This window comes from Hyla sarda, chromosome 7, assembly GCF_029499605.1.
Source record: "Hyla sarda isolate aHylSar1 chromosome 7, aHylSar1.hap1, whole genome shotgun sequence".
Taxonomy (NCBI): domain Eukaryota; kingdom Metazoa; phylum Chordata; class Amphibia; order Anura; family Hylidae; genus Hyla; species Hyla sarda.
Window position 1 is genome coordinate 217,838,159 of NC_079195.1, and position 23,454 is coordinate 217,861,612.

The 23,454-nt window shown below is 43.8% G+C and overlaps 2 protein-coding genes across 11 annotated transcripts in view; both read left to right on the top strand.

Moving 5' to 3' along the window:
* The window catches only part of CRYZ (crystallin zeta), a 29,507-nt gene extending 28,516 nt beyond the window's left edge, over positions 1 to 991 (top strand). The window contains exon 9 of the mRNA XM_056532689.1: positions 664 to 991. Coding sequence (XP_056388664.1) covers positions 664 to 825 — 162 coding nt within the window. The 3' untranslated portion in view covers positions 826 to 991. The remainder of the gene's footprint in view (positions 1 to 663) is intronic.
* Positions 992 to 2,150: 1,159 nt separating this feature from the next.
* LOC130283340 (quinone oxidoreductase-like) lies at positions 2,151 to 22,105 on the top strand. 10 transcript variants are annotated; one of them, XM_056532697.1, is made up of 10 exons: positions 2,151 to 2,394; positions 2,526 to 2,648; positions 7,639 to 7,759; positions 12,566 to 12,718; positions 14,666 to 14,829; positions 14,971 to 15,022; positions 16,957 to 17,106; positions 17,744 to 17,845; positions 18,121 to 18,216; positions 21,484 to 22,105. In XM_056532697.1, the coding sequence occupies exons 3-10, from the start codon at positions 7,649 to 7,651 to the stop codon at positions 21,643 to 21,645; spliced, it is 990 nt and encodes a 329-aa protein (XP_056388672.1). In that variant the 5' UTR covers positions 2,151 to 2,394; positions 2,526 to 2,648; positions 7,639 to 7,648; the 3' UTR covers positions 21,646 to 22,105. The 10 variants fall into 10 exon arrangements, with proteins under 10 accessions (XP_056388672.1, XP_056388675.1, XP_056388678.1 ...); XM_056532696.1 differs by lacking the exons at positions 2,151 to 2,394; positions 2,526 to 2,648 and adding exons at positions 3,730 to 3,768; positions 3,934 to 3,954; XM_056532700.1 differs by lacking the exon at positions 2,526 to 2,648 and having other exon boundaries at positions 7,643 to 7,759.
* The last annotated feature ends 1,349 nt before the right edge of the window (positions 22,106 to 23,454 follow it).

Sequence of the window (23,454 nt, forward strand, 5' to 3'; positions counted from 1 at the left end):
GCTTGGACACATACTAGTCCTGCTGTGTCCATGAGTCATCACCTATGTCATGGACACACTTCCTTGATTGACAGCTGTGAGTGCAGGGAAAATCCTCCCACTGTCAGCTTGTGTCCCGCTACTGTCAGTGAGGACAAGCTGGGAGTTGTAGTTTTGCTAATGCTAGGGGAGATGTGAGCAGACAGCATACTGAGGGAGGGGGCGGAGACTTGTACAGTGAAGCCACGCCCCCTCCCTTTGAGAGGAATTCAGACTAGTGAGATAAATTAAGTGTAATAAAAAAAATAAATAAAGGTGCTAGACACATAAAAATTAGATGTACATGGTCAGGATTAGGAACTGAGTGATATATTTAAAAAAAAAATTTTTTATTGGATCTGACGGGTACGCTTTAAGCTATGTTCACGGCAATGCATTTCCGAGCGCGGAATCCGCAGAAAGATTGGACATTTCTTTTCTTTCTGCGGACACCGGAATCTGGATTTCCACAGCAGAAACATCTGCTGCGGAAATTCTACTGTATGAACAGTGCAGCAGAATCCCATTGAAATCATTGGGACTCTGTCCGTGCAGACATTTTTCAGCGCCACATTTCTAGCCGCCCTCTTATACTAATGTCCGCATACAGTATGTTTTTACCTACAAAGATCTGTTTGGTTTTAGGAGGAGTGGAGGGAGGCCGGAGCGGCGCTCTTTGGGGGAATGGAGAGCGGATGGCTAAAACCATTGATCGGGCCTGAGTATCCATTGGAGAAAGCCCCTCAGGCCCATGAAGACATCATCCAGAACAGCGGCGCCACCGGCAAGATGGTCTTTGTCCTCTGAGCCGTCATCTGTCCTCTGATTGACTGTGATTATTATAAATCCTACATGTGAAGACTTGTGCGGAGGAACGTCTGGTGCTTTATACATCGGTTCTTTCTTACTGGACATTCCCATAAGAACTTAATACAGGAATTAAAAGTCACTTCTAAAATTGTTCAAACTTCAAGAGAGCGTCCATGTTTTTTTTTAATCGTCATGTAAGGTTGAAGAAACGTTGTGCAGACTGATGGGCCCCCGCGATCTCTGCTACTGCACCGCAGTCATCAGGTCCACGGAGCGAACTTGGCTCTGTGCCTGATGACAAGCGATGCGGCGCTGACGTCACGGCCATGCCCCCCTCCCATAGACTAACATTGAGGGGGCGTGGCTGTGGCATCACGAGAGGGCGTGGCCATGATGTCACCAGCCGGCATTCTGCAGGGAGATTGCGGGGAGTCCAAGCAGTGGGCCCCCCCGCAATCAGGCATCTTATCCCCTGTACTTTGGATAGGGAATAAGATGTCTAGGGGCGAAGTACCCCTTTAAATGATAGTACATTGCATCATATATTATATATTGTGCAGTGCTGGGTCTATAGGCCCTAACACCAGAAATTGGCGGGTGTTTCAGCATCCTATTCCGCACAACACTCTTTGTATCTTGTGAAGTCTAAACAAAATGAAAAAGATGATTAAATAAATAAATATACGGTGTGTGTGTGTATATATATGTGTGTGTGTGTATATATATATAATATATGGGAATATGCAAAGCAGCCCATTACATTATCTTCTCAGGCAGTGTTCCCTGGTATCAGCTTGGCTCCTGTTACAGAATATAAAAAGCTGATCGGGATTTATGCCAAGCCAGACTACTCCCCAAAAAGGAAGTTTCTACCCATCTGCAGACAGCTGTTTCGTGGTGTTTGCCACTCGTCAGTACAGAGCAGGAATCGGCTTTTTATATTCTGTAACTGGAGCTAAGCTGATACCAGGGAACACTACCTGAGAAGGTGGTGTAATGAGCTGCTTTGCATATTCCCCTACCCAGAATGCCTGCGGAGTGCTAATTGGCCTTTTTGAAGCTCCGTCACACCAGAAGTGGTGGCCTCTGCTGTATGGTAGTGGTGGTATGGTAACGGTATATGAGGGGTTAATGTTTAACCCAAAAGTTTGTGACGCCAGGCTGAGGGCTATTATGCTGAATAAGTGTTTCGGACCATCACCGCCCTTCCCAGGAACGATAGGTGCATGAAATGATTGAAGGTCCACAAAGAGCTTGAACTTGAACAACTTGACTGAAGTACTTGCAATATCCACAGCACAGTAACAGTCTCCTACAGACAGTCCTTTGGTTGCTTAGTGACTGACAGTTGTTGCGGATCTTGAATTAGTAAACAGTCTTTGAATTTAGGGAGAGATTTTGCAGATCCGTCCGGATTTAGGGGAGTTATTAGGTCCGGTGATGCTGCAGAGTGCTTGGGAATAGCTACACTCTAGGTTTGTATTGATCCGGCCGTTGCCGCAAGGCTCGGGCCTAACTTTCTGCGACAGCTGCGATACAGGTCTTGCTCAGTTGACAGTCCACGAGGTAAGAGAGCGAAAACATGGCCGCCGCTCCCCTATATGGGCAGGGGGGCAGAACCTAATCTGATAGGTCCAAGGTCAGCTGTCACTCACCGTCACACAGGCTTTTGGTTGATCATCCTACTTCCTATACAGGTCCTATACACATAATAAAACCAAAACGAGGCTAGAAATACCAAAGTGAGGTCTGGAACGCATACAAAGTGAGGCTTGGAATGCACCACATGACCCGAAGGCCTTGCGTCGCCATGGAAACAAGTAATTAACCATTTATTTACATATACTATCCTATTTACATTAACCTATGCATAAATTAGAGATCTATACACTAGAATAGAGGCGACTAGGGGTAGACTGGCTAAGGCTGGGTTCACACCACGTTTTCTTAAATACGGTTCCCGTATACGGTTTGGAGGAGGGGGGCGGGGCTTAATAGCGGCGCCCGCACTCAGCCGTATTCGGGAACCGTATTTAATGCAAGTCTATGAGCCGACCGGAGTGAACCGCAGCCTCCGGTCGGCTTCGTTTTCGGCCGTATGCGGTTTCCCGACCGTAGGCTGTCCGGGCCTGCTGGGAGTTGTAGGTTTGCAACAGCTGGAGGCACACTGGTTGGGAAACACTGGTCTACACTGTATTGTTTTAACATCTATGTATTATCTAACAAGATGGTAAACCAAAATGGGTCCGCCTGCGACTTTCAGGGCATGCTGGGATTTGTAGTTTTGGAAGTTTTTGCCTGAATAATGGGTCCATGCCTGTTTTTGTTGTGTTTTTTTTTTTTTTGATCTGCCATTTATTTATTTTTTGTTTTGTTTTCAGGGATGGTCATATTGTTTGCCGCTATGAACTTTCTGGTGTACCTGTCTTGTCCAGTCTGTTTCAGTCTGTTTGTCCCTTAACAACCCATGACATGTATGCATGTCATGGGGCCATTAAAGGGGTACTCCGCTGCTCAGCGTCTGGAACAAACCGTTCTGAACGCTGGAGCCGGCGCCGAGAGCTCATGACGTCATACCCCCCCCCCCCCAGTGCAAGTCTCTCAAGGCTGTCCGGGCATGCTGGGAGTTGTAGTTTTGCCACAGCTGGAGGCCCCCTGGTCTCCGTAAACAACATCACAGCTGACATTGTTCTAATAGAGTGTCCTACTGTACGGAACATGATCAACTCAGCTCTGCTACATCTCCGTGCACAGTGAAGAGGAATTTAGTAATAAGTTACTGTACACACGACCTATGTCCCCCCCCTGGACTCTCAGAAATAATGTCAGGAGCTTTTATGTCCCTCCCCCTTCACTTTCAGGTAGAGTCATGTGACCTCATGACCATGTGATCACACCCCCTCGACAGAGCACGACTAGGAGAAAGACTGACTACTCCTGGGACATACTCAGGGCTCAAGTCCTGCAGGAACGTGTGGGAACTGAGTTCCTGCACTTTTTCCACATCAGGATCACCATTCCCATTAGCAGGAGTCCTGCAGGACCAGCCCTTGAGTGGAAATCTTGGGTGAGTTCCCTCACTTTTTCTCTCAGGACTTGACCCCTGGACATACTGCTGGCGCCGAGGTGAGAAACGCAGCGGGTTGCAGGGCTGCCAGAGCTTCTACTCGTGTAAGGGTGCGATCACACGGTCCGTTTTTCCCCCCCGGTTTAGGTTCCGTCGTTGCTGCTCGTAAACGGATTACAAACGGTTGTAAAATAATCCCATTGATGTCAATGGGATTTTTTTTTTACAATCCTTTCACAACCGTTTGCTCCCGTCTGCGCTTGTTTCCGTAATTTTTTTTGCGGGAGAAAAGACGGTGCATGCAGTATTTTTTCACCCGTCCAAAAAAAAAAAAAGGAACAAAAAACGGATACAGTAAATTTAACATTGAAGTCTATGGGAAACGGATGAGCCTTTAATGTCATCCGTTTGCATCCGTTTTTTCAATCAGATCCGTTTTTTTTTTTATCCGATTTTTACTTCTGAGCATGCTCAGAACAAAAATTTTTTTTTTTTTTTGGTTTATTAACTGAACGATAACGGATACAAACAGATCCAAACGCATAACATCCGTTTGCGTCCGTTTTAATTTTTGACGGGAGAAGAACGGGGCGGGTCTAGACGGCCTTGTGAACGCAGCCTTAGGGTGCGTTCACACGACGGAATTCCACCGGAATTCCACTGGCGGAATTAACCGAGCAGAATTCCGCGGTGTTAACTTAACATTAGTGTTAACGGGTCTCCGCAAGCCCCGTTCACTCTGCGTAATTTCAGAGGCGGACAATTCTGCCGCTGAAACTGTTCCGCGCAAAGAAAGAACATGTTCATTCTTTGCGCGGATTCCGCGAGCACTGCATAGCCGTCAATGGTGACGGCTCAGTGCCCCGCGGCGGAGATTCAGCGAGCGGAGATTCCGCAGTGTGAACGCACCCTAAGTTAGGATTGATTGCTGAGACTTGTAGTTCTACACATTCAGTCATAAAACTGCAAGTCTCTATGGAATTACATGCATATGTTTTATGGTGAAGGGTGGTCTTCTCAAAGAGGTGGTCTTTTGGAGAGGTTTCACTATATCTATAGAGTTACAAGCCTTGTGGCAGCTATAATGGATTATAGAGAGTAAGAGCTACAAGTCTCAGCATGCCTTAGGTGAGTGTTTGCCAACCAGGGTGCCTCCAGCTGTTGCAAAACTACAACTCCCAGCATGCCCGGACAGCCAACGGCTGTCCGGGCATGCTGGGAGTTGTAGTTTTGCAACAGCCAAAGTCATGTTTTTTGGGAAATACTGATTTAGGTAGGGATTTTGTTGCAGGCGAAACAAAGAGTCAGCGTTGCAGCCATTCGGTGCCGGAACGAAGCAAAGGTCGTGTGTACAGAACGCTGCACGCTAACGTGTTACTAAATGATTCCCTTTCACTCACTCTGGATGTGTGTGCGCTGAGATGTAGCAGAGCTGACTTGGTTATGTTACGTACAGTAGAGCCCTTTATTGGAACAGTGTCAGCTCTGACCTCACATTGTTCACTGACCCCGGTGTTTCCCAACCAGTGTGCCTCCAGCTGTGGCAAAACTACAACTCCCAGCTTGCCCGGACATCCTGGGAGTTGTAGTTTTACCCTTCTTATTCTGCGGAAAACAGATAAGTGTTATATTGGTCTGACAAGCCCTTTACATGGGTTATCCAGTATTAGTGTTTTCCTAACCAGGGTGCCTCAAGCTGTTGCAAAAACTACAACTCCCAGCATGCCCAGACAACCACAGGCAAGGTAAGAGCCATTAAGGCGACGGTCGTTTCGTGTCTCAAGTATCAGGCTAGACGCGAAACAGCTGTGGCCTTTTGTAAGGTTATAACAGCTGTGGCTTTTGTAAGGTTATAAACCAGTATTTTCCAATTGGTGTAAAACTACGGCTGTCCGGGCATGCTGGGAGTTGTAGTTTTGCAACAGCTGCAGGCACCCTGGTCAGGAAACACTGAATTTTTTTTTTCTACGGAAAACAGATATGTGTTATATTGGTCTGACAAGCACTTTAAATGGGTTATCCGGTATTAGTCTTTTCCTAACCAGGGTGCCTCCAGCTGTTGCAAAAGCTACAACTCCCAGCATGTCCAGACAACCACAGGAAAGATAAGAGCCATTAAGGCGACGGTCGTTTCGTGTCTCAAGTATCAGGCTAGACATGAAACAGCCGTTATAAACCAGTGTTTTTCAATTAGTGTAAAACTACGGCTGTCCGGGCATGCCGGGAGTTGTAGTTTTGCAACAGCTGGAGGCGCCCTGGTTGGGAAACACTGGATTATGCTGGGATCACACTACGTTTTTGTCATACTGTTTTAAATCAGTTTTCTAAAGAAAACCGTATGGCAAAAAAAAAATGGATGGAACCGTGTAGGAAAAAGTAAACCGTATACAGTTTTTAAAGTGCACAAGGTTCTGTACGTTTATATAAAAAAAAAAAAAACATAAGTTTTTTTGAAATTTTGTCCATTTTTAATGGGAGGGGTGTTGGGTGGGGACTTTAGGGTGCAAAGTAAAAACCGTATACATTTTCCCGTATGGAACCGTATACATGTGCGTTTCCCATTGACGTCCATGTTTAAAAAAAATGTATGCGGTTGCAGTACGGTTTTTAAACCGGAGATAAAACCGTGGAGGTGTGAACCCGGCCTTAGCAGGACTGATATAATGTGACAAACTGCAGCTCTGTGAACAGGACCAGGTCTCCCTTTACTGACAGCAAACAGATGTTTAAACTGGGAAAAAAAGCGAAAACAAAAAAACACAAAGTATTCAAAAAAAAAGTAGCAGAATTTTATACATTGTTATTTTCTCTCCACCCTATGAAATCATTTGTCCTCCACATTGTGCAGTCAGCAGGTTCCTTTGGGCTGTGAATAGTGTGCGGAGGATTTTATACGCCGTCTATTCTCCGAAACATAATAGGGGGATCCGGGGGGTTTACAGCGTCTAATCCGTGTCTGTTGTGTCTGTACTGGGGGGGGGGGGGGGGGTTGACACTAAAGGACCCCAGTGAAAAAAAAGTGTGTCTGGGTCTGGGCCCAAACGCAGAGAGTGCGGATGCCATGAGAGTTTAATATGGATACATAGAGACTGTCATGGTGCCCGTGTGCTCTCATTCCCTTTGTTCTATACAGTGGGGGGATAGCTCAGGAGCCGGGCCCCCATGGATCATAACTTCTTGCTTTAAGGGCTTTGAAGGGAATCTGCCAGCTGTATGCTATACTCAGAGCTCAAGTGTCAAGGCGGTGCCAAGCTGCAGCATGCGTGCCTCCTCCCTCCCCATCCCTTTCTGCCTTGACTGATTGACTAAGGCTATATTCACACGGCAGAATTTCCGCACATCTGCACCAATTCCGTGTCCGCGTTCCCATTGGAGTCTATTTGGCTTTAAATTGGACTTCTGCATGTGGAAATTCTGCCATGTGAATACAGCCCAACAGGACTTGGACAGGATGTGCCCTGACCCCTGCACATCTATAAGTGAAGGCAGGGAAGGGTGGGGGAGGGAGCAGGCACACATACTGCAGCTTGGCACCGCCTTCTTGACACTTGAGCTCCTAGCATATTTTGGAGCTGACCAATTTCAATTTAACTTGCCAGTTTTTGTTTGTAGGCAAATGAGTCCCATTGTTTTCAATGGGATTCTGCTGCTCTGTGCATACTGCAGAATTATATATATATATATATATATATATATGTATATGTATTATTATCATTAATATTAATTATTATTATGTGTTTCAGATAGATTACTATGGCTTCTGTGGGAAGGTTCATGAGAGCGATCCGGGTCTCTGAGTTTGGGAAACCTGAGGTTCTAAAGTTCCTTACAGATGTCCCCGTGCCGTCACCAGGGGAGAACCAGGTACAGATGAATGACATGAAGTGAAGCTCCAGTATACATCATAGTGGAGAGTTGCTTAAAGGGGTACTCCGGTGAAAAACTTTTTTTTTTTTTTTTTTTTAAATCAACTGGTGCCAGGAAGTTAAACAGATTTGTAAATTACTTCAATTAAAAAATCTTAATCCTTCCTGTACTTATTAGCTGCTGAATACTACAGTGGAAATTCTTTTCCATTTGAAACACTGAGCTGTCTGCTGACATTTCTGTCCATTTTAGGAACTGTCCGGGGTAAAAGGAAATCCCCATAGCAAACATATGCTGTTCTGGACAGTTCCTAAAATGGACAGAGATGTCAGCAGAGAGCACTGTGGTCGTGATGTCAGCAGACAGCTCTGTGTTTCAAAAAGAAAAGAATTTCCGCTGTAGTATTCAGCAGCTAATAAGTACTGGAAGGATTAAGATTTTTTTAATAGAAGTAATTTACAAATCTGTTTAACTTTTTGGCACCAGTTGATTTAAAAAAAAAAAAAAAAAAAAGGTTTTCACCGGAGTACCCCTTTAACCCTTTAAGGACCCAGCCATTTTACACCTCAGGACCCGGCCATTTTTTGCAATTCTGACCACTGTCACTTTAAACATTAATAACTCTGGAATGCTTTTAGTTATCATTCTGATTCCGAGATTGTTTTTTCGTGACATATTCTGCTTTAACATAGTGGTAAAATTTTGTGGTATCTTGCATCCTTTCTTGGTGAAAAATCCCAACATTTTATGAAAAATTTGAAAATTTTGCATTTTTTTAACTTTGAAGCTCTCTGCTTGTAAGGAAAATGGATATTCCAAATAATTTTTTTTTTATTCACATATACAATATGTCTATTTTATGTTTGCATCATAAAATTTACGTGTTTTTACTTTTGGAAGTCACCAGAGGGCTTCAAAGTTCAGCAGCAATTTTCCAATTTTTCACAAAATTTCCAAACTCACAATTTTTCATGGACCAGTTCAGGTTTGAAGTGGATTTGAAGGGTCTTCATATTAGAAATACCCCACAAATGACCCCATTATAAAAACTGCACCACCCAGAGTATTCAAAATGACATTCAGTCCGCGTTTTAACCCTTTAAGTGTTTCACACGAATAGCAGCAAAGTGAAGGAGAAAATTCACAATCTCCATTTTTTACACTCGCATGTTCTTGTAGACCCAATTTTTGAATTTTTACAAGGGGAAAAAGGAGAAAATGTATACTTATATTTGTAGCCCAATTTCTCTCGAGTAAGCACATACCTCATATGTCTATGTAAAGTGTTCGGTGGACGCAGTAGAGGGCTCAGAAGCGAAGGAGCGACAAGGGGATTTTGGAGAGTACGTTTTTTTGAAATGGTTTTTGGGAGGCATGTTGCATTTAGGAAGCCCCTATGGTGCCAGAACAGCAAAAATCCCCCACATGGCATACCATTTTGGAAACTAGACCCCTTGAGGTACGTAACAAGGAATAAAGTGAGCCTTAATACCCCACAGGGGTTTCACGACTTTTGCATATGTAAAAAAATAAAAATAAAATTTCACTAAAATGTGTGTTTCCCCCCAAATTTCACATTTTTGCAAGGGTTAATAGCAGAAAATACCCCCCAAACATTGTAACCCCATCTCTTCTGAGTATGAAGGTACCCCATAAGTTGACCTGAGGTGTACTATGGGTGAACTACAATGCTCAGAAGAGAAGGAGTCATATTTGGCTTTTTGAGAGCAAATTTTGCTCGGGGGCATGTCGCATTTAGGAAGCCCCTATGGTGCCAGGACAGCAAAAAAAAAACACATGGCATACCATTTTGGAAACTAGACCCCTTGTGGAACGTAACAAGAAATAAAGTGAGCCTTAATACCCCACAGGGGTTTCACGACTTTTGCATACGTAAAAAAAAAATTAAAAAAAATCACTAAAATGTGTGTTTCCCCCCAAATTTCACATTTTTGCAAGGGTTAATAGCAGAAAATACCCCCCAAAATTTGTAACCACATCTCTTCTGATTATGGAGGTACCCCATAAGTTGACCTGAAGTGCACTACGGGCGAACTACAATGCTCAGAAGAGAAGGAGTCATATTTGGCTTTTTGAGAGCAAATTTTGCTCGGGGGGCATGTCCCATTTAGGAAGCCCATATGGTGCCAGGACAGCAAAATAACCCCCACATGGCATACCATTTTGGAAACTAGACCCCTTGAGGAACGTAACAAGGCATAAAATGAGCATTTACCCCCCACTGGTGTCTGTCATATCTTTGGAACAGTGGGCTGTACAACATTTTTAATTTGCACAGCCCACTCTTCCAAAGATCTGTCAGACACCAGTGGGGTGTAAATTCTCACTGCACCCTCATTACATTCCGTGAGGGGTGTAGTTTCCGAAATGGGGTCACATGTGGGGTTTTGTTTTTTTTGGGTTTGTCAAAACCGCTGTAACAATCAGCCACCCCTGTGCAAATCACCTCAAATGTACATGGCGCACTCTCCCTTCTGGGCCTTGTTGTGCGCCCCCAGAGCACTTTGCGCCCACATATGGGGTATCTCCGTACTCGGGAGAAATTGTGTTACAAATTTTGTGGCGCTTTTTTCCCCTTTACCTCTTGTCAAAATGAAAAGTATAGGGCAACACCAGCATGTTAGTGTAAAAAGTTTATTTTTTTACACTAACATGCTGGTGTAGACCCCAACTTCACCTTTTCATAAGGGGTGAAAGGAGAAAAAGACCCCCAAGATTTGTTAGTCAATTTCTCCCGAGTACGGCGATACCCCATATGTGGCCCTACTCTGTTGCCTTGAAATACCACAGGGCTCCAAAGTGAGAGCGCCATGCGCATTTGAGGCCTGAATTAGGGATTTGCATAGGGGTGGACATAGGGGTATTCTACGCCAGCGATTCCCAAACAGGGTGCCTCCAGCTGTTGCAAAACTCCCAGCATGCCTGGACAGTCAACGGCTGTCTGGCAATACTGGGAGTTGTTGTTTTGCAACAGCTGGAGGCTCCATTTTGGAAACCGTGGCGTACCAGGCGTTTTTCATTTTTAATGGGGAGGGGAGGGGGGCTGTGTAGGGGTATGTGTATATGTAGTGTTTTTTACTTTTTATTTTATTTTGTGGTAGTGTAGTGTAGTGTTTTTAGGGTACAGTCACACGGGCGGGGGATTACAGCGAGTTTGAGCTGCCGCGCAAAATTTGCTGCATCGCAAACTTGCAGCCTGATACTCACTGTAAGCCGCCTGCCCATGTGAATGTACCCTGTACATTCACAGGGGGGGGGGCCTCCAGCTGTTGCAAAACTACTACTCCCAGCATGCCTGAGAATGTTTGGGAGTTGTGGTTTTGCAACAGCTGGAGGCACACGGGTTGGGAAACACTGAGTTAGGAAACAATGTTTCCCAACCAGTGTGCCTCCAGCTGTTGCAAAACCACAACTCCCAAACATTCTCAGGCATGCTGGGAGTAGTAGTTCGGCAACATCTTTAGAGCCAGATGTTGCCGAACTACAACTCCCAGCATGCTTGGAGTTGTAGTTTTGCAACATCTGGAGGACTACAGTTTGCAGACCACTGATACAGTGGTTCCCAATCTGTGCCCTTCCAGATGTTGCAAAACTACAACTCCCAGTATGCCAAAACTGTCCAGGCATGCTGGGAGTTGTAGTTCTGCAACATCTGAAGGGCCAGATGTTACAGCACTACAACTCCCAGCATGCCTGGACAGTAAGGGCATGCTGAGGATGTGTAGCTTTGCAACATCTGGAAGGGCACAGTGGTCTCCAAACTGTGGACCACCAGATGTTGCAAAACTGCAACTCCCAGCATGCCCAGACGCCAAGGGCTGTCTGGGCATGCTGGGAGTTGTAGTTTACAGGGTCCTATTACAGCAATGCATGTCGCTTTACGGCGACGTGCATTGCTGTAAAGGGCCCGACCGCGGCAGAAGATTCTCACCTGTCGCCGCTGCCGCCGTCTTCATCGTCTGGATCCGGGTCTTCAGGGACGAGGTAAGTACCGGGGCCGGTCCCCAGCACTCCCCCGTCCCCCGCCGCGTCCTCCGGTCTTCCTCCCGTCCTCTCCGGACTTTCAGGGGCCAGGCAGGGTGGGAGGAAGTAACCGCCCCCCCTCCTGCGATTGGTCGGTTAACTAACCGACAGATCGCAGGGGATCGGAGGAGGTGGCCGGCTTGCCACCTCGCTCCGATACTCCAGCATGGTCCTGGCTGTCTGTGACAGCCGGGATCATGCGAAATTACCGGGCGGTCGGGTCCCAGAGACCCGATCAGCCCGGTATCGCCGCAGATCGCAAGGGCGATTTCCCTTGCGATTTGCGGCGATCGCCGACATGGGAGGCCTACATGTCCCCCCTCGGCGTTTGCCCTGGATGCCTGCTGAAGGATTTCAGCAGGCATCCAGTTCCGATCTCTGCCCGGCGAGCGGCAGAGACCGGAAAACGCCATGACGTATGCATACGTCATGGGTCCTTAAGGCCCAGGGTGTGAAGACGTATGCATACGTCATGGGTCCTAAACAGGTTAAAGTGAAATGCCATTCGTGATATCAAAATTCAAGCTTTACTGTAGTAAAAGGGGGGTCCCCACGAAAACTGCAGTGTATAGACTTGTGGTCTCCAAACTATGGACCTCCAGCTTTTGCAAAACTACAACTCCCAGCATGCCCGGACAGCCGTTGGCTGTCCGGGCATGCTGGGAGTTGTAGTTTTGCAACAGCTGGAGGTTCACAATTTGGAGACCATGAATATATCGCCAACCGTTCCCTTTTTTCTCTTTGTTTTGCATGTAAAAGGTTTTGATCCGAGTGCACGCCTGCGGAATTAACCCTGTGGACACTTACATCAGAGCCGGCGTCTACGCCCGCAAACCAAACTTACCCTACACCCCCGGCAGCGATGTCTCAGGGGTGGTGGAAGAAATTGGCAGAAATGTTACCACATTTAAGGTAACTGATTTGTTTCCCTAATATTTTTATTTGCTAATTTACACAATTAATTGGCCACTAGGTGGCACTGTGTTTTATCCTTTACGTTATGTTCACACTTGATTGTGTCGCGGTAATGTTGCAAGTTTTTTTTTTCCATGCATTTTTCTGAAATTTACAGTAAAATCTGCATAATCACCACATTGTCCTAATACTTTCTATGCACCTTTTTATGACACTGCATCATCATAGTACATATGCCGCCAGGACATGCCGGCGCTAGGATCTCTCGGAACTCGCCATCTCCATAGACGACAATGCATTTCCGGGTAGATTCCAACAAAAGAACTGACATGCTGATTTTTTCTGAAGAGGCCGGAATCTGTCATTTCCGGGGGAATTTTTTTTCCCGATGATGCAGAATCCCATTAAAAGCAATGGGGGTCTGCTGCAACAGAATTTCCATGCAGAATTTTCCCGCCGGATTCCGATCAAAAATTCAGTGTAAACATGGCCTCAAAGAGGTTGTCCAGGATCAGAAAAACATTACTGCTTTCTTTAAAACCAGCGTGACCCCTGTCCTTAGGCTGTGTGTGGTATTGCAGCTCATTTCCATTGAAGTGAATGGAGCCAAGTTGTAATACCACACACAGCCAGAGGACCAGGGTGGCGTTGTATTATTATTTTTTTGGAAGAAATTTGCTCTGTTATCCTGGATAACCCATTTGAAGAAGTTTTCCTATAAAGGACATTCATTATGTGTTATCCACAACATATGTGAAGGATGTTTCTTCGGTTGGGGTCTGTCTACTAGGACCTCCACTGATCAAAACCCATAGAGATGAATGGAGTGGCAACGGACATGTCCAAACGGACCACAATTTACATGGGGGATCCCTGTTCTCATGAATATTGATGGCAGGGGCGTAGATATAGAGGTGCAGAGGTACCAGTCGCACTGGGGCCTAAGGGGGCCCCAAAAGTACATCTGCCCCATAAGAAACCAGTATTAATATTGTCACATGGGGCCCTGTTGCAGATTTTGCATTGGGGCCCTGAGGCTATAAGTTTCGGTCTCTTCGGTTGGAACCCTACCACTCAGACACCCCTTAACTATCCTATGGCTGTCCTTTAAAGGGGTCCTCCTGGATATAATCATTGATAGCCTCTAAGGAGACCCCCACAATCAGTACTTCCTAAGGCTGATTTCACATCACGTTTTTGTCATACTGTTTTCAATCAGTTTTTCTAAAGAAAACCGTATGGCAAAAAAACTGATGGAACAGTATAGGAAAAAGTAAACCATATGCGTTTTTAAACTGTATACTGTTTTTAAAAGTGCATACAGTTCCGACCGTTTTTATTTAAAAGAAAAACAAACGTTTTTGAAAATGTTATCAATTTTTAATGGGAGGGGTGTTGGGTGGGGACTTTAGGATGCAAAGTAAAAACCGTATACGGTTTCCCGTATGGAACTGTATACATGTGCGTTTCCCATTGACGTCCATGTTAAAAAAAAAATGTATGCGTTTGCAGTACGGTTTTTAAACCAGAGACAAAACCGTGGTCAACTACGGTTTTGAGTATGGGAGAAAACCGTATTGCAAGCAAACCGTACGCAACCGGATTCATCCGGGTGCATACGGTTTTCAATTATTTGTCTATGTATACGGTTTTCAATACAGTTCCATACGTTTCCAATAATGAAAACGTACTTGAAAAACGTGGTGTGAACCCACCCTAATACTACTGCATTTCATCATTGTTTTACACAACCACAGCGCCATGCATACAGTAGTGGCTATATCTGGTACTGCAGGTGAATACCATTTACTTATATAAATACATATACAAAGCTCAGCTGTATATCAAGTACAGTCAACAATACGAACGTACCCCCCCCCCCACCCCCAAAAGCCTGTGTGTTCCATTTACGGTGTATTCTTATTTTTTTTATATGTTGTACAGAAAGGAGACCGCGTGTTCACCAGAGCTACAGTCACGGGGGGATATGCCGAATACGCCGTCGCCTCCGAAGATACCGTATACCAGCTTCCCGAGCAGCTGAACTTTAAGCAAGGAGCCGCCATATCTGTCCCGTACTTCACCGCCTACAGGGCACTGTTTCAGAAGTAAGAGCTGTTGATGTATGAGCAGTGTTTCCATACCTGGGTGCCTCCAGCTGTTGCAAAACTACAACTTCTGAGAGTTGTAGTTGTACAAGAGTCAGTCTGCAGAACATTTTACGGCACTTTTTTCTTTTCGTTAAACAGAGGGCACGGTAAATCTGGGGAGCTGGTCCTCGTACATGGTGCCAGCGGAGGAGTAAGTCTTTTGACCTTTTTATTAAGCTGCTTAAATGACATTGTCTTTTATATCTATCATCTCTGCTCTCAAAAACGTACAACCTGCAGCTGGGTTGGGGTTTCCCGATTCGGTAGCAGTATATGGTAGGAGGGTGCATGGCAGCATATCCTGCGTATTTTATGAACTATAGGACACATAACATTTTTACAAAGCAGAAGATTGTGAGTGAAAGTGATTTTAGAATCATTGCATTGTTCACTGGTCGTCATGGGTAGCAAAGGGTTATTGCCGACTTACTCTGATGCAGATGAGGTGTACAAACTAGTAGTCCTGGTGGTCTAGAGTAGTAAAGGCAGAATACACCAGTTTTTTTGGTGGCCAATAGTAGTGGAGCTGTTCATACCAGTTCACCTTGTGGTCTTTGGTAGAGGAGATTTATACTTTAGATTTATATTAGTTTCCCTGGTGGTCTAGAGTAATCTAGTTGCTGTATGTCTATGGTAGTGGAGAGGTATATACCAGTTTCCCTGGTGGTCTAGAGTAGTGGTAGTGTATATATCAGCTTCCCTGGTGATCTGGGGTAGTGGTGAAGATGTATACATTAGTTTTCATTATGGTCTGATTTTCATTTTTTTTCTCTTTACTGGCATATACCAGTTTTCCTGGTTGCCTAGAGTAAAGGGAGGTGTATATACCAGTTTCCTTGGTGGTCAATAGTAGTGGAGGTCTACAGTAGAGGAGATGTATATACCAGTTTTCTTGGTTGTTTAGAGTAGTGGAAATGTATATACAAGTTTACCTGGTGGTCTAGAGTAGTGGAGATGTATATGGAAGTTTCCCTGGTTGTCTAGAGTAGAGGAGATGTATATACAACTTTCCCTGGTGGCCTAGAGTAGTGGCGATATATATATATATATATATACTAGTTTCCCTGGTGGTCTAGAGTAGTGGTGATATATACTAGTTTCCCTGGTGGTCTAGAGTAGTGGTAATATATACTAGTTTCCCTGGTGGTCTAGAGTAGTGGTGATGTATACTAGTTTCCCTGATGGTCTAGAGTAGTGGTGATATATAAATATATATATATATATATATATATATATATATATATATACATATACTAGTTTCCCTGGTGGCATAGAGTAGTAGTGATATATACTAGTTTCCCTGGTGGTCTAGAGTAGTGAAAGTGTATATCTGCTTCACTGGTTATCTGGGGTAGTGGTGAAGATGTATACATTAGTTTTCATTGTGGTCGGAAGTAATAGAGATGTGTAAACCAGTTTCCCTGGCGGTCTGGACTAACGGAGGTGTATAAACCAGCTTTCCCGGTAGTCTGGAGTACGTTAGAGGCATAAACCAGCTTCTCTGATGGACTAGGGTAGTAGAGATAGGTTAACCCATTAAGAACACATGGCATACCTCTACGCCCTGAGTCCGCTCCCTTTCTATAACGCGGGGTCAGGCCATGGCCCCACGTCATAGCGGGTTGGGCCCGGCCTCTAACAACAGCACTGATCGCGGTGCCGCGCACTACCAAGCCTTTAGACGCGGCGTTCAAAGTTGATCACCGCGTCTGAAGTGAAACGGAAAGCATCCCGGCAGCTCAGTCAGTCAAACTCTGTTTGGGACCACCGCGGTGAAATCGTGGTGTCCCGAACAGCTTGCAGGACACCAGGAGGATCCCTACCTGCCTCCTGCGTGTCCAATCGCCGAATGACTGCTCAGATCCTGAGATCCAGGCATGAGCAGTCAAGCGGCAGAATCATTGATCAATGTTATCCTATGGGATAACAATGATCAATGTAAAAGATCGGTGTGTGCAGTGTTATAGCCCCCCTATGGGCAACATTAAGATACTGTATGATGATTTATTTACTTCCCGGACGTTTGTAGATGTTGGGCACATACCGGTACTTCGCTTGCCGTACCTTTCGTTTTATCCCTTTTAGGTGGGGATAGCAGCTTGCCAGATTGCCAGGGCCTATGGGTTCAAGGTGTTCGGCACTGCCGGCAGCCAAGAAGGGTTAAACCTGGTTTTACAGAATGGAGCCCACAAAGCGTTCAACCACAAGGAGAAGGATTATATGGAGAAGATCCAGGTATGCATCTCCCTTACCCTACACACACACATACATACAATATATATATATATATATATCTATACAGCATTAAAGGGGTACTTTTTTTTTTATTTAAATCAACTGGTGCCAGAAAGTTAAACAGATTTGTAAATTACTTCTATTAAAAAATCTTAATCCTTCCTGTACTTATTAGCTGCTGAATACTACAGAGCAAATTCTTTTCTTTTTGAAACACAGAGCTCTCTGCTGACATCACGAGCACAGTGCTCTCTGCTGACATTTCTGTCCATTTTATGAACTGTCCAGAACAGCATATGTTTGCTATGGGGATTTCTTTTTATTCTCGACAGTTCCTAAAATGGACAGAGATGTCAGCAGAGAGCACTGTGGTCATGATGTCAGCAGAGAGCTCTGTGTTTCAAATGGAAAATAATTTCCACTGTAGTATTCAGCAGCTAATAAGTACAGGAAGGATTAAGATTTTTTTAATAGAAGTAATTTACAAATCTTTCTGGCACCAGTTGATTTAAAAAAAAAAAAAGTTTTTCACCGGAGTACCCCTTTAACCTGTGCTGTAGCTGTTTACTTTACATTGTGGAACAGGATACTGTGATTTATAATGGAAAGATAACACTTTGTCCTTTTTAATATTTAGGAGGCTGCAGGAGCAGAAGGGGTTAATGTCATCCTGGAGATGTTGTCCAATGTGAACCTCAGCAATGACCTGAAGCTCCTATCATCTGGTGGCCGAGTGATTGTAAGTGCCCTTACTGGTTATCAGGTGCCCTGGTACTGTGCTGCCTCCCCTACTCGTCACAACTTCATTCAATATAGCAGTGTTTCCAAACCAGGGGCCTCCAGCTGTTGCAAAACTACAACTCCCAGCATGCCCGGACAGCCTTCGGCTGTCCGGGCATGCTGGGTGTTGTAGTTTTGCAACAGCTGGAGGCACACTGGTTGGGAAGCACTATAGTATGGCGTATCGGGAACATACGTTTTTTTATATTCACTTTATGTCTTTCGTTATTGTAGATTGTCGGCTGCCGAGGTTCTATTGAAATTAACCCCAGAGACACAATGGCCAAGGAGTCCAGTATAATCGGGGTACAACTCCATGGCTCCACTAAGGTAATAACAGGAAACAAACAATATAAGAATGTATTATGTATAAATGTGTATACGGGACAGATAGTACTGCCTCCTTGTCTCTTCCTATAAATGATACAGGGACATACAGTACTGATTCCCCTTCTCTCCCTATAAATAATATAGTACATACAGTACTGCTTCCCCTTCTCTCCCTATAAATAATATAGTACAGATAGTACTGCTTCCCCTTCCTATAAATAATATAGTACAGACAGTACTGCTTCCCCTTCTCTCCCTATAAATAATATAGTACAGATAGTACTGCTTCCCCTTCTCTCCCTATAAATAATATAGTACAGACAGTACTGCTTCCCCTTCCTATAAATAATATAGTACAGACAGTACTGCTTCCCCTTCCTATAAATAATATAGTACAGACAGTACTGCTTCCCCTTCCTATAAATAATATAGTACAGACAGTACTGCTTCCCCTTCCTATAAATAATATAGTACAGACAGTACTGCTTCCCCTTCCTATAAATAATATAGTACAGACAGTACTGATTCCCCTTCTCTCCCTATAAATAATATAGTACAGACAGTACTGCTTTCCCTTCTCTCCCTATAAATAATATAGTACAGATAGTACTGATTCCCCTTCTCTCCCTATAAATAATATAGTACAGATAGTACTGCTTCCCCTTCTCTCCCTATAAATAATATAGTACAGACAGTACTGCTTCCCCTTCCTATAAATAATATAGTACAAACAGTACTGCTTCCCCTTCTCTCCCTATAAATAATATAGTACAAACAGTACTGCTTCCCCTTCTCTCTCTATAAATAATATAGTACAAACAGTACTGCTTCCCCTTCTCTCTCTATAAATAATATAGTACAAACAGTACTGCTTCCCCTTCTCTCCCTTGAAATAATATAGTACAGACAGTACTGATTCCCCTTCTCTCCCTATAAATAATATAGTACAGACAGTACTGATTTCCCTTCTCTCCTAATAAATAATATAGTACAAACAGTACTGCTTCCCCTTCTCTCCCTATAAATAATATAGTACAGATAGTACTGCTTCCCCTTCTCTCCCTATAAATAATATAGTACAGATAGTACTGCTTCCCCTTCTCTCCCTATAAATAATATAGTACAGACAGTACTGCTTCCCCTTCCTATAAATAATATAGTACAGACAGTACTGATTCCTCTTCTCTCCCTATAAATAATATAGTACAGACAGTACTGATTCCCCTTCTCTCCCTATAAATAATATAGTACAGACAGTACTGTTCCCCCATCTCTCCCTATACATAATATAGTACAGATAGTACTGCTTCCCCTTCTCTCCCGATAAATAATATAGTACAGATAGTACTGCTTCCCCTTCTCTCCCGATAAATAATATAGTACAGATAGTACTGCTTCCCCTTCTCTCCCTATAAATAATATAGTACAGACAGTACTGATTCCCCTTCCCTCTCTATAAATAATATAGTACAAATAGTACTGCTTCCCCTTCTCTCCCTTGAAATAATATAGTACAGACAGTACTGATTTCCCTTCTCTCCTAATAAATAATATAGTACAAACAGTACTGCTTCCCCTTCTCTCCCTATAAATAATATAGTACAGATGGTACTGCTTCCCCTTCTCTGTCTATAAATAATAAAGTACAGATAGTACTGCTTCCCCTTCTCTCCCTATAAATAATATAGTACAGACAGTACTGCTTCCCCTTCTCTCCCTTGAAATAATATAGTACAGACAGTACTGATTCCCCTTCTCTCCCTATAAATAATATAAAACAAACAGTACTGCTTCCCCTTCTCTCCCTATAAATAATATAGTACAGACAGTACTGATTCCCCTTCTCTCCCTATAGATAATACAGTACAGACAGTACTGTTCCCGCTTCTCTCCCTATAAATAATATAGTACAGACAGGACTGTTTCCCCTTCTCTCCCTATAAATAATATAGTACAGACAGTACTGCTTCCCATTCTCTCCCTATAAATAATATAGTACAGATAGTACTGCTTCCCCTTCTCTTCCTATAAATAATATAGTACAGATAGTACTGCTTCCCCTTCTCTCCCTATAAATAATATAGTACAGACAGTACTGCTTCCCATTCTCTCCCTATAAATAATATAGTACAGACAGTACTGCTTCCCATTCTCTCCCTAAAAATAGTATAGTACAGATAGTACTTCTTTCCCTTCCGATAAATGATATAGTACAGACAGTACTGCTTCCCCTTCTCTCCCAATAAATGATATAGGTACAGACAGTACTGATTCCCCTTCTCTCCCCATAAATAATATAGTACAGATAGCACAGCCTCCCATTCTCTTCCTATAAATAGTATAGGTATAGATAGTACTTCTTCCCCTTCTCTCCCAATAAATGATATAGGTACAGATAGTACTGCTTCCCTTTCCCTCCCTGTAAATGATCTATGTACAGATAGTACAGCCACCACCTTTCTGTAAATTATGTAGTTACAGACAGTACTATGTTTCTGTCTCTGTCTGTAAATGATATAGTGCAGCTTCTCTGTATCCCTGTAAATTAAATAGGTACAGGTAGTACTGTCTTTGTTCCTGTTCATAATACAGGTACAGCTAGTTCTGCCTCTTTGTCTTTCCTTGTAAAAAAATACAGGTGCAGATAGTACTGACTCTCTGTTTCTCCCTGTGAATGACACCAGAACAGATAGTGCTGCCTCTTTGCCTCCCTGTAATTGATACAGCTACAGATAGTGCTGCCTTCTTGTCTCTCCCTGTAAATGATACAGGTACAGATAGTACTGCCTCCTTGCTTCTCCATGTGAAGGATATAGGTACAGATAGAAGTGATCCCCCCACCTCTCTCTCTCTCTCTCTCTCTCTCTCTCTGTAGTCGATGTAGTTATAGATTGTACTACCTTCATGTCTCTCCCTGTAGATAATATAGGTACAGATAGTACTGCTTTCCTGTCTGTCCATGTGAAGAATATGGGTACAGATAGTACTACTTTTTTATTGTCTCCCTGTAAATAATGTAAGTACAGACAGTACTGCCTCCTTGTCTTTTCCTGTAAATGATACTGACAAAGCACAGATAGCACTGCCCCCTTGTTTCTCTGGGAAGGGGAACTGCAGGGAACCTGAGTGTTTCTGAGCAGCACTGCGCTACATTAACACCAACAGATTACTGGAATAACTTCAGTCCTATTATAATATTGTGGAAGTGTTATTTGAGCATTTTGCTTATATTTTCAGTGCCACATCTAAAGATCTGTTTGGTTTTAGGAGGATTGGAGGGAGGCCGGAGCGGCTCTCTTTGGGGGAATGGAGAGCGGATGGCTAAAACCATTGATCGGGCCTGAGTATTCATTAGAGAAGGCATCTCAGGCCCATGAAGACATCATCCAGAACAGCGGCGCCACCGGCAAGATGGTCTTTGTCCTCTGAGCCGTCATCTGTTTTCTGGTTGGCCTTGATTATAAATCCTACATGTGGAATACCCTATCACTGATGATTCCTGGGCCGATCAGTCACTGCTTTATACATCGTCTCTCACGGCCTGATCACTGGACTTTTCCAAGAGAATGTGTTATACAAAAAGATCTTATAAATAAAGGTCCATTCTGAAACTGTGAACATTTTCAAAAGAGGGCGTTCATCTTTACTATGTTTTTATGTAATGTAAAAAAAAATTGTATTGCCCTTCTTTTTTGTGTGTGTCTGTGGGAGTCTTTTTTTTCTTGGTGAATGAACAAGTTAATAGAATCAGTTTTTATTATTTGATTTATTTTTTATACAGTATACATGGACTTGGAGTGGACTTTGCACTGTCCCTTTAAAGGTGTACTCCAGTGTAAAACTTTTCTTTTTTTTTTTACATCAACTGGTGCCAGAAAGTAAAACAGATTTGTAAATTACTTCTATTAAAAAATCTTAATCCTTCCAGTACTTATTAGCTTCTGAATACTACAGAGGAAATGGTTTTCTTTTTGCTGCTGCTGCCCCGTGTCTGTGGGAAGGCGCAGCCCAGGGACTGAATCGGACGGCATCGGGGCTGCTCTGCCAGTGGGTCGTTCCTCCAGTGGGCACTGGTGTTTCGGCGGTGGTGGTTGGTGCTCAGTGCAGCGCCATTTTATGCTAAGGACGTTAGGGACCCTCTACTTACAGGTGGCCGTGACGTGGCTAGTGGGCTTGTACTTCATGATCATTAAAGGGATATTCTGCCCCTAGACATCTTATCCCCTATCCAAAGGATAGGGGATAAGATGTCTGATCGCGGGGCACCCCCGGGATCTCGGCTGCAGCACCCCTCTGTCATTACTGCACAGAGAAAACTCGCTCTGTGCGTAATGACGGGCGATACAGGGGCCAGAGCATCGTGACATCACGGCTCCGCCTCTCGTGACGTCACGAGTTTGCTCTGTGCAGTAATTACAGAGGGGTACTGCAGCGGGACCCCCGCGATCAGACATCTTATCCCCTATCCGAAGATGTCTAGGGGCGGAGTACCCCTTTAAGCACACTAATGACCTGTTAGTTTAATAAATTTGTCTGAGAAGCCTTGGATCACTGTGCATGATGTAGATGTGCGACCAGGTCTGTTTTTGTTCTCTATTGGAATTAATATTATAATATAGTAATAATAACAATGGTTAGAGCAAGAGCAAAGTTTTTGGGCTGGAACTCAGCGGTACATGCTGGAAGTTGTAGTTTTGCAACAACTGGAGGCGCTCTGTTGGGAATCGCAGTAGTGTAAAATACCATACTGTACAGTACAATGACCGAATAACACCTTGTGACCACATACTGTATATGTACTGCGGATATACACTCTTAAACATTGAAATTGCGACACGAAGAACCAAAATTATGGAACTCACAGGATCAAAATATGGAAACAATGTATTAAAAACATCTAGATTTGTTAAGTATTGAGTATAGGCATAACATAGGCATGAAGTAGAGGCACTCATACACCTTGGCATACTATTGTCAAGGTTGGCTGCTGGTTAGGCCTTAAAATGTGCGCGACTGCCTCTGTATACTGCTGAGCGTATATATATATATATACTGTTGGTATATATATCTCCTTGTCAGCATACTGGCTAAGGAGCTGTCCCAAGGAGTTCTGTTTATTATACGGAAGTACATTGGTTTTTACATTTGACAAAAAGGGGAGGTTAGTTATCACGTCAAAATCATCATGTTATATTTTGATTGGTTATTTGAGTATTGCGTCTGTATATATTAGCATAT